General features: G+C 33.3%; 1 protein-coding gene across 5 annotated transcripts in view; it reads left to right on the forward strand.

The window, feature by feature from the left end:
- Positions 1-9,406, forward strand: part of LOC148618851 (meiosis inhibitor protein 1-like) — a 37,362-nt gene extending 27,956 nt beyond the window's left edge. For 4 of the 5 annotated variants that reach the window (XM_088578141.1, XM_088578142.1, XM_088578143.1 and 1 more), the window contains 11 exons: positions 284-408; positions 755-868; positions 1,115-1,186; positions 3,177-3,279; positions 4,034-4,129; positions 4,446-4,538; positions 5,195-5,334; positions 5,875-6,102; positions 6,358-6,439; positions 8,065-8,174; positions 9,197-9,406. In XM_088578141.1, coding sequence (XP_088434267.1) covers positions 284-408; positions 755-868; positions 1,115-1,186; positions 3,177-3,279; positions 4,034-4,129; positions 4,446-4,538; positions 5,195-5,334; positions 5,875-6,102; positions 6,358-6,439; positions 8,065-8,174; positions 9,197-9,340 — 1,307 coding nt within the window. In that variant the 3' untranslated portion in view covers positions 9,341-9,406. Of the gene's footprint in view, positions 1-283; positions 409-754; positions 869-1,114; positions 1,187-3,176; positions 3,280-4,033; positions 4,130-4,445; positions 4,539-5,194; positions 5,335-5,874; positions 6,103-6,357; positions 6,440-6,881; positions 7,003-8,064; positions 8,175-9,196 lie in introns of those variants that run through there. The other variant, XM_088578144.1, reaches the window with a different exon arrangement.
- Positions 9,407-11,959: the final 2,553 nt, after the last annotated feature.

Raw genomic sequence — 11,959 nt, forward strand, 5'->3', positions numbered from 1 at the left:
CCTTAATTATTTTGGTAGCTACAAAGCTTTAGAGGTGGATACAGGATAAATTACGAAATGACCTTTGGTATTTCTTTCATCATACAACAATTTAATTGTATGGATGCTTTTCAACTTTTTCTCAGTACAATGTCAGTTAATGTGATTGTCCTAAAGCAACTGTATTGAAAAAAATATTTTGAATAAAAACAACAAAAACCTTCATGGTGTTCCATTTAGCATGTTGAAATTTTTTTCTCTCTTATGGTTAACCATGATAGTTAACTATACATGTTTGTTCTAGGTCTCCACACTGTTCTTAAAATAGTAGAAAGTTCAAGTTCCTCTGTATGGTACACTCACCACCCTGCTATACTTCACTGGACGTTTAAAGACTCCAGAGTGGTCATGATCTATGGTCAGCAAGTGGTAGGTTTAATTTGTAGGATTCATATGAGCTATTGTCATTACTTAGCATGAATGAAATAACCCTGTGACAGATGTCTCTAATGGTAAACATGATTAATGCCCTTGAACGATTGATTTCCTAAGAATTAGACTTTTTGATATTTCCAGGTTAGCAATAGCCTTTATTTGTCTTTTGATGACACTGTGACATTTATAAACCATTAAAACATTTTACATTGACAAGTAAACAGGTATTAGATAAATTCAAAATCTGATGAACCACTAAAATTTTGCAAAAACAATAATTGATATTTATGATATATTAGTACCATCACAGTAGTAATTTATACAAAATGGTATGTATAAGCTTCAGCATTGGTTAGATGGTATTAGTGAGAATGACATGGACATTCATGAAAACAGTGATGTGGCAGAACTGTATCAGCTGTTTACTGAGGAGGATTTTATTGCTGTCTTACTGGTTAGTATAAGTTTTATCTTTCATTTTTATGGTCAAGTTATTACCGATTAACTACATACTGTTTTTCTTTATTATAAATAATTAGTTTGCTATGTGAAAAAGATTTTTGTTGCATTTGTATAATTTCCATATACATCATTTTAGTCTATATTTTATATTCGTTTTCATTTGTGATATATTCACTTTGCTATAAAACATGCATATCATTTGGTCCATTAAAAGATTAATTTTGTCACTATGTTCCAGGACAGTGTTTCAAGTATGAATAATAGAACCTCCAAACTGACTGTAGAGCTCATAGAACACTATGTATCTCAGGTAATTAATAGACTGTAGGGCTGGAGGAACACTATGTATCTCAGGTAATTAATAGACTGTAGGGCTGGAGGAACACTATGTATCTCAGGTAATTAATAGACTGTAGGGCTGGAGGAACACTATGTATCTCAGGTAATTAATAGACTGTAGAGCTCATAGAACACTATGTATCTCAGGTAATTAATAGACTGTAGGGCTGGAGGAACACTATGTATTTCAGGTAGTTAATAGACTGTGGGGCTAGGAGAACACTATGTATCTCAGGTCATCGATAGACTGTTGGGCTTGTGGAGCTCTACGTGTCTCAGGTGATTGATAGACTATGGGGTTCATGGAGCTTTACATATCTCAGGTCATCGATAGACTGTAAGGCTCATGGAACACTTTGTATCATATGGAAAACTATATATTTAATGGAACACTATTGTATCTTAGGTAATTGATAGACTGTAGAGCTCGTGGCGCACTATGTGTCTCAGGTAATTGATAGAGTGTAGGGCTCATGAAAAACTTTGTATCGCAGGTCAATTTTAGACTGTTGGGCTTATTGAGCACTACATATCTCTGGTCATCAATAGACTGTGGGGCTCATGGAGCTCTAGGTAGTACAATACAGTTAGGTCATTTCTGAAAATTTGGTCTCATTTTGTTGAAATAAAGCTGTTTTGAGGCAGTCCGCAAAGAAATTTCTAGTGTTTTGTCATAAAAAAGTGCATATTTTTGAAATCCTAGGTGTGTGGAGGTTCAAGTCATTTATAAGTAATTTAGTGATTATTGTTATAAAATCCAGTAGCCATGGTAATATCCTGAAAAAAATATTACTGAGTTTTAGTACAAATCAGGGGTGCCTTTCCAAAACTAACAGCCAAATACTATGTTTTATAAAATATCAGGCACTTAGACACTACCACAGGATGAAAGCATGCATGGAGTAGGTGGAAAAAGGGTAAAAATAATAAGACCCTTTTCGATTCATTCTCTCACAATTTTAGTTCCAAAAATTCCTGCGAAAGAAGGTATTTTGAAAATCAGCCATCTGATGCTGAGGAGAGAACCTAATATGGCAGGGGACTGAGACATTCTGGATACCATTCTTCATTTAAATTACACCTGTTTACCATTACATATATTACATCTGTCTATGTATAAATGCTTAACTACGTTTAAACAATATATCCACCAAATTTCAACTTTTAATTTTAAGTTTTACAAAATTTGAAGGGGGTAACTTGGTGTGCGAAACAGTGTGCCTTAATGTAACTGTATAATGCACCCCTATGTATCTCAAGTGATTGATAGACTGTGGGGTTTGTGGAACACTAAGTATTTCAGGTTATTGATAGACTGTAGGGCTCATGGAACACTATGTATCATATGGAAAACTATGTATTAAATGGAACACTATTGTATCTCAGGTAATTGATAGACTGTAGAGCTCGTGGAACACTATCTATCTTAGGTATACATGATTTCAATGATTATACTTACATTAATGTGATGACTCCACGAATATCCGATAGTTTATAGAGTTTTTTTCCCTGACATAATCTTATGACTGTTATTTTTTTATAATCTACCTTTTTTCTTTATCTTTTTGACGGATATTTCTCTTTCTTGCATTCATGATTCTACATTCAGAAATGCTTGTTAAAACATTGGGTGCAATTATGATGTAACTTGGTTATCTTCTCATGTTTTGAATGAAACAATATCACATATGAAACCCCAGGTACAGTCCAAAAATGTTCACTATAATAAATAAAAATGCCAAAATTGGAATACCAATAAATGGAATGATTACTTTTGATTTTGATTATATATCATGTTACTCGTACTGATGCCCTCACCGAGATATTCCACATAATATTGTATGTTAATATCTAAATCAATAGCAACTGTTATTCTATGTACCCGAGATCTTTATTATAAATGAAGAAAAACAACGATTGCTATTCATGAAAACTTTAAGATATTATACAATATTTTCAAGCTGACAGACTCTGATGAACAAGGTATTTTCTTGCTGAAACTGACAGCTATATCCGAGGAAAGGATTGTACAACTGTTCCTGGATCCAAGTCACAAACCAGAAGGTTTATATACTTAATTCTATAAATACAACATTTGTTGTTACATGGAATTTCATTGGGTAACTAACACAAAATTTCATGACGTAAATTCAACAATTGACAAGTCTCAAATATTTACATATGTGGAATGTTTCATTTGTTATTTTCACAGAAATTATTGACATTTGCTTTAGAATGGAATCTACATTTGATGGTGGCATATATTAGTTTAGTGGCTCCATGTTACCAGTAAACTCAATTTGCCACCATCAAAAACACAATTGACATCTCCAAATCTTCAAATACAGTATAGTTATCTCCTTAATGTTGAACAAAAATAAAACTGATGCAATGTCACATAAACAATTAAAACAGCAATGAAAGTAGATTATCTGCTACTAATATTTTCTGATAGTTTTTAACTCTGGATATTGTAAACATATTGATATTTATTTTTGCTAATTTTTGTGGACTCTGTCAAATGAACATGTTTGCAGATATCAATTTTCGTGGTTTCAGAATATGATTAGGTTATATAATGTTAAAAATAAATTTTGCAGAATATTATTAGTGCATAATATGTAATATACCGTATATATGTAGAGGTCTAAAACAAGAATGGCTCAAAATTGCTCTGTTAGAAATGAAGCACATGATTACTCCAATCACAACAAACAGAAAAATTATTGTTAATTTTTCTGTGAAAAATGAAAAAAAGATTATTGGAAAAATCATATTAAAAAATAAATTAATAGATATAAAAAATTGCTATTTTTAGACATGAATGTAGAATGTTACATACAGTTGTTAATGATGTGTGAAACCAGGAATACTGATGATATTTCAAGTATCTTCCTCAAAATATTGTATCACAGTGAGTAATATAGTAATTTACATGAAAATTCTCTTAAATAGTTATCTCTTTGTAATAAATGTTAATATTTTTATTATTGTCAGTATGACCACGTTATATTTTCATTTTGTCAGTTGCTTTATGGTTTTGTCTTAATTATTAATGATCATTTTTTTTTGGGATCTAAAATGTTACGGTTTTTTCATGTTAGTTACCCAGTAGGTCAGTGTCTTTATCATTTTTTCAGTTCAGTAATGTTTTCTTTCTTCATTTACACACATTTTTGTTTTGCTCTGTCTGATATGTAATTTATACATCTAGTTTTCATTTTTGTCAGTAATATCCTGGTTAGATGAGGACAAGACTGATTCTGTAATAGTATCCTGTCTGCAGTTACTGACCAGTGCTATGTTGTACAGTCCTAGTCGAGGTAAGCGATGGTATTGAACAGTGCTTTGTTGTACAGACCTAGTAGAGGTAGAGTTGGCTAGTGCTATGTTGTACAGTCCTTGTAGAGGTTGGCTAATTTTGTGTTGTACAGTCTTGGTAGAGGTTGGCTAGTGCTATGTTGTACAGTCCAGATAGAGCTTGGCTAGTGTTGTGTTGTACACTCCAGATAGAGGTTGGCTAGTGCTATGTTGTACAATCTTGGTAGAGGTAGGCAAGTGCTATGTCATACAGTCTTGATAGAGTAGGCTAGTGCTGTGTTTTACAGTCCTGGTAGAGGTAGGCTAGTGCTATGTCATACAGTCTTGATAGAGTAGGCTAGTGCTGTGTTTTACAGTCCTGGTAGAGGTAGGCTAGTGCTATGTCATACAGTCTTGATAGAGTAGGCTAGTGCTGTGTTTTACAGTCCTGGTAGAGGTAGGCTAGTGCTATGTTGTATATTCCATATGAAACTCATGATTGAACTACCAGCTTCTTATAAAAGAAAATGATGAAGACTGTAATCGTTCAGATATCAAAATACTGTTATTAAAGGTTATAATGTAAATGTTTTAATTGATTACACCAATTAAGAGACTTTTTCTTTTGTCTAGCTGTAGTGGGATGTTTGTTCTATAGATCTACATACTTTATTTTCAGTGATTAATCTGATGGTCAACAATCACAAGTTTATGACATTATTGAATAGCATGCTAATGTCAGGGAAGATGGATGTCTTTAATGTCAGCTGGAGCATTCTGTCACTGATCATAACTAATACACCAGAATCTGAAGATAAGGTAAAATAAGAACCATAGGAATTTTTCCCATGTTTTTGGGTTGTTTTTTTTTCTCAATATAATCCTGTTTGAATTAAGCTGTCATTTTAGAGTATGAATATTGGTTTAAGAAACTGTAACAAAAGCACCATCTTGTTTGGGATTATAGACTGAGTACCAGTTCTATATATGTAGATTCTCTGAAATATGAATGGATAAAAAATAATTCTATCAGAATATTTTTGGATGATATATGTAATTGGAAAGTGATTGTTTGAACTTCAAATGCAGATAATACATAGCATAAACCTAGTTATCAAGATATTATATGACATTTGGATTGACAATTTTTTGTTAATAAGTCTTTCTCATCCTTGTGGTTTGAAAATGACACCAGTTCTGCCTCTATTTTCAGGATTGTAACAGAATCATTAATTTTGCCATTTGAAATTTGTTAATTGATATTGTCTTATGTTGAGAGCTTGTAGATTCACATTTAGAAACTGTAATAACTGCCTGGCTTATTATTGCTATTTTCCTTATCTATTTATTATATTTTAGGCATTAAAAATTATTGAACTATCTTTGAATCCAGTGGAAAGTTTTGTGCACAGGTTCAGTACACTGACCAGTTACTTGCAAGTGGTGTCAGCCTTACTTAGAGTTAATTTTGTTAGTACTGTCATACAGCTGAAAAATACAGGACGCTTCCCACCTCACTACTCCTGTCCATTCACTACTAAAGATTTTAAAGTGCTATTTATATACCTCCAGCAGTTTGTACTACAGGTATGTTTCAGCTTGTTCCGAATTCAACTAGGTATACAGACGTATATGTAAAGGTCTCATTCTCAAACTGTCTATTTTTTCAATGGTTGGAGATAATTTCATTCATCATATGGGATTTTTTTTAACTACTAGTGAACTGAATACTGCTAAAAATCTTTTATAAATGTATTTTGTCTTCCATCTCAGAATAAAATGAACTTAAAAAGTACTGATTGCTTCTATTAAGAGGAATTACTGGTACTGTTTCTTTTCTAGGATATCAATGATGTAAAAACAGTTGCTGTCCAGTGCATAGAAGACTTACTTAAATATCTGAAGAAGCATAGTCCTAAAATTGGTAAGTATGCATGAAAATGTTTTGTAAACCTTATACATTCTTGTTTATTTTTTGTACTTTTTGTATAGCTGTAATTAATTTTTTACTACCATTTTTGTATGTTACTTGTTTATTTTAAAAACAACTAGATTATCAGAGGATTGGGAAAAGACTATAAAGTCCCTGAATGGCTGCAAAATGAAAACGACTATAATTATGACAAAGATCACATCATTCAACCATAGTTTCCATTTGAAGATACTAAGTAATTCATCTGGTAGTAGAAATAAGAAGATCAGAAAAAAATTGAATTTAAAAAGTTAGTGACACACATTGAAAACATCCAGTCGAAACAAAGGAAAACACTTAACTTGTAACCTATCTATCACATATCAGCTCAACAGTTAAGCAGACACTTAACGTTATGAAACAAGTTTCACTGGGAAGCCTGTTATTTTAATAGTTTCAGATTTACCGAGATGCCTATGGAATTGTCTGTTATTGGAATAAATTTTATTACTTGCCCACCTAAACCTATCAGAGATTTGGTAATCGTTTTGTAGAACACAAACAATAGTGGACAGGTATCAAAAAGTGCTTTAGTTTTCGAATTTAATGGGCCTAAAGGTATATGGCTATATCCTATATCAATGGAAAGATAAATCAATGCAGTTTTTGAATATCATACTTATAAAAGTGAAAAACGGTAACGTTTTCCGCTATTTTGCATTAATTTTAGGAGGGGTCAAAGATCAATCAACCCCAGCACACTTTGATAAGTATTTTAAGTGAAATAGTTTATTGTGGGTATTGGAAAACAAGTAACATGTAAACAAAGTTGACTATTTAATCACAGAACAAAAATGCCCCTAAAATTGGTTGCATTTTAATGTAACAATGAAACAACAATGAAAGTTTCTAAGACAGCATATCACCAGCTTTCTTGGAACTGCCCGCCCCTTTGGAATGAATGTCAAAACCTGCATTATATAGTGACCATAACCTGTTTTTTTCAATTGCTTTTCGTCAGCTCAATTACAATTTTATAATTTTTCATCTTGAACTTGATGCATATTTCACAATGATCAAGATCAATTTTGGCAGTTGATACTTTTCTCCTCAACATTTTTTGCCTCTGATGAAGGCTGTAAGACCAAAATATTTGGGCTCATCTTCTTTGTAGTTCCTTTTTACCTTTTAAAAGTGGCTATTGTTCACTTATTCATTATTCTTAATTACGTTTAATTTGAGCCACTTTACATCATATATTATTTTTGTTCCTGGAATTGCTTGTTATTTGACTGGTATCAGGTTTACTGAGATCTTCTTGGAATTGTCCTTTATTCAAATAAATTCAGAATTTTGAGATGCTCGTGGAATAGCCTGTTGTTTGAATAGTTTCACATTTACTGAGACATTCCTGGAATAGCCTGTTTTAATAGTTTCAGATTTACTGAGACATTCCTGGAATAGTCTGTTTTAATAGTTTCAGATTTACTGAGACAGTCCTGGAATAGTCTGTTGTTTGAATAGTTTCAGATTTACTGAGACATGTTATTCATATAGTTTCAGATTTACTGAGATGTTCCTGGAATAGACTGTTGTTTGAATAGTTTCAGATTTACTTAGATATGTTATTCATATAGTTTCAGATTTACTGAGATGTTCCTGGAATAGTCTGTTATTTGAAGTATTGATCACTATCACAGCCAGTGACTTGAGTTCTTTACACACAACTTTACAGCTTCTTAATGCAGTAAGCTATTTATTTTTTTTATTTCTTAATATTTTCTTTGATGTCAATGATTGCACTGTTGTGTAATGTAATGTTATGATTAAAGAGTAATCAAGGGAACCAAGATTTGAGCAAAAACCATACGAATATATTGAAAGGATAAAGACTAGAAAGGGAAAGAAATCAAATTAACACTACAAAGAAACAGAAATGAATGAGTAACCCAGACTCCACTAAAAATCCCGACCATGGACCAGGTGCAGCTCATGGGCTGTATTCTGATTTTTTGGGTTCTGGCAATTTCATTTTTAGCCTTGGAAACCACAATTTGATTTCATATGCAAGTAGAGTTAATGTGCTTTAAAATGAGGCTATCTTATACAGAGTTTTTTCAAAAATAGAGACTTGACAGCTGAACAAGAGTTAAGAAGGCCACAAAATGTTGTGATTTTTTTTGGGAGTAGGGCTCAATTCTCGGCCTCTAATAAAAGCAGAATGGATCCATAGTGCTTTATTTCACCTTGTTTATATAGAATAATGATGTCTCTTACCACTCCGATGATGTCAACCCCATATACTAACCACGTTTGGTTTAAAGCCTATCTGAAGCCAAAAATTGCAAAAAACCCTCATTTTTTCTCATGAGTGAGAAATCTGGAGACCCCTGACTGACCACTTATGACTGTAATGAACAATTTTTGGCTTTAATTACCATCAGAGGGAACAATTAAGCTTTGGAAAAATTGCACTTTGGACACTGTCTTATCCCTGGTGAGCATCACATCCAGTGAAAAATGACTAAAAATCACCAAAAATGACCATTTTCAGGCAACAGACCCATTTACCGGCGCATGCCCACCCTCCCACCACAACCTCACCCCGTGATCACCTACCTTTAACATATATAAAACAATCAGCATCAGCACTATGATGCAAATAATTAGCCTAAGTTTGCAAAATATCGAAATCTAGACATTTTTTTTAAACAATTCAGCATGGTGAGTGTTAAAAGAAGAACCCACATAATTTTTTTTCCATTGTAGGTATTGGATGCCGATACCGAAGAAATTGTTTTCCAGAAAGGCACTGATCTTCATCAACATTTAGTGGACTTTTTAAATTGTGTTGATTCTGAGGAAACAAATAGTCAAGATGTACTGACCAGTGTCAAGAATAAAATTCTTTAAAGAAATGTTTTACAATTGTAAATTTTTCAGATTTTCGGTTGATATAATAAACTGTTCATTATATTATTTATTATATCTTTATGTTTTGCTTATTTTTAAATGATCAGGTTAATGTATCTTAGCAGTTTTCAACATTAATGCTTAAAACACACAAGTAACCATGGATAAGCTCCCTTTTGGTAATGTCACAAAAATGTTGCAGAAAAGTTATACTGTATGTTGTATGGAACTTTCTGTACTAAGTTTGCAACTTTGCATCCAGGACCAGGGTATTTGATCTAACAGGAAAGACACTCCTAATTGCAGGTATGATTGTTATCATTTATTGTGGTAGTGTGTTTACTTTCTGGCAAAGTCATACCTACGATTTTAAAACTGAAAGTTACTGCTATTCTGCCAAACATGTGGCATTTATGAGATGGTGTTGATTGGTTTGCATGTAGTCCGAATAATGTGTCCGAGTTGCGTATACATCTTCCTGCAGGTGGTTGCATCTGTGAGCTGGCAAATAAAAATCCTGTTCAGCATGGCTCTAGTACAAGGCTTAGCATATTTGATTGATCATAAGTTCTTATCATTATATTTATGAAATATCTGCCAATGGATGTTAAGATACAAACAATCAACCAGTCAATCTATATACAGTCAACACAAATTTTAATTTCTCCTCTCTCCACAGTGAACATAGTGAGTAGAGTCACAGGGTCTCCACTCTCCAGTGGAGTCACCATTTCAAAAATTGTCTGTAGGTTATTTATCCGTCTTTATACCAAGATATATTTAATGGTTTTGGCTGTTTGATAACATTTCAGTAATGGACAGAAAAAAAATATTGAAAAGTATTGATATGGAGCAAATTTATGTCAGTTTTTCACTCGCCTGGTTGAAGGCCATGTGAACTATTGCCATCACTTGGAGTCCGCCGTCGTTAACAATTTATCAAAACTCTTCTCCTCTGACACTATTTGACCAACTGGAACTAACCTTGGTATGAGTGTTCCATAAAACTGATGTTGGGATTTTTGATTTGTCGAAAAACATGGCTGTCATTACTTAAAATAGAGCATAGGGGTCAGACAGTAGTTTATAGCACATATCTCCAAAATCGTTAGGTTTAGCTGAATTCTGACAAGGGTAAAAGTGCCTGCATGATGAGATCTATCTGTGGTCAAATTTTGGTTTTAAACTGTTAAGTCATGTTGGAGATATTGCCCCTTTTCAACGATTTTTGCTATTTTTACTAGCTCACCTTGCCAAAGGCCAAGTGAGCTTATGCCATCACTTGGCGTCCGTTGTCGTCGTCGTACTACGAAAATACCATTGCCTTTAGCAAATTTCTGGCATTGGTAAAATTGTTCAGCATCATGAGATGGACATATGCCAAAATTTTCAAAACGATTGGTCAACTGATGTAGGAGTTACGGCCCGTGAAAGTTTTTTTTTGCATTTTTCGCATGTGCAACTTCGAAAATCTTCTCAAAATCCATTGCACAGAATTCAATGAAAGTTGGCATTTATGTTCCTTAGGGTATCCACACAAAATGACTGTTGGGATTGTTGATTCATGAGAAAACATTGCCACCATTACTAAAAATAGAACATAAGGGTCAGATGGCATTTTTTTGCAAATAACTCAAAACCATTGCCTTTAGCAAATTTCTGGCTGAGGATAATATTGTTCAGCATCATGAGGCGGACCGATGCCAAAATTTTCAAAACAACTGGTCGACTGGTGTAGGAGTTATGGACCCTGAAACAGTTTTTTTTGTATTTTCGCATGTGCAACTTTGAAAATCTTCTCAAAATCCCTTGCACAGAATTCAATGAAAGTTGGCATACATGTTCCTTAGGGTATCCCACACAAATTGACCATTGGGATTGTTGATTCATGAAAAAACATGGCTGCCATTACTAGAAATAGAACATAGGGGTCAGATGGCAGTTTTTTGCAAATAACTCAAAAACCGTTGCCTTAACCAAATTTCTGGCATTGGGTAAAATTTTAAGCATCATGAGATGGACGGTTGAACCTATGCCGAAATTTCCGAAACCATTCATTGACTAATGCAGGAGTTACAACCCCTGAAACAGTTTTTGTTGTTTTTTTTCACATGCACAACTTCGAAAATTTTCTTCTCTAAAACCATTTAAGATCATTGAATGAAAATAAGCATAATAGTTCTTTAGTGTATTGCACTCAAAATGTCTGTTGTGATTTTTAATCAGTGAATAGATATGGCTGCCTATACTAAAAATGGAACTTAGGGGTCATAAGACAGGTTTTTGAAAAAAAATTCGAAAATTGTTGCCTTTAGCAAAATTCTGGTTCAGGTCATGAAAATGCTATGAAAAGCATTTCCTCCATTTGACAATTTAGTTGATTTTAACTTAGCCTGTCTCATTCCTCAAGTTTTTCAAATAAGCAAATGGTTAACCAGGTGAGCGATTCAGGCTCTCTTGAGCCTCTAGTTTCTTATTATTTCTTTCAAAAATCCTCTCCTCTTGACATTATTTGAACAAACTTGGTATGAATGTTCCTAGTGGCGATGTTTTCAGATGAATCTAAAATCCTCACATCAGTTTTATTTAGAATACACCAAGAAACATTCATACCAAGTT

Source organism: Perna viridis, chromosome 4 (assembly GCF_037379345.1).
Source record: "Perna viridis isolate PV_CMFRI_1.1 ecotype Kerala chromosome 4, ASM3737934v1, whole genome shotgun sequence".
In the NCBI taxonomy this organism is placed as follows: Eukaryota; Metazoa; Mollusca; class Bivalvia; order Mytilida; family Mytilidae; genus Perna; species Perna viridis.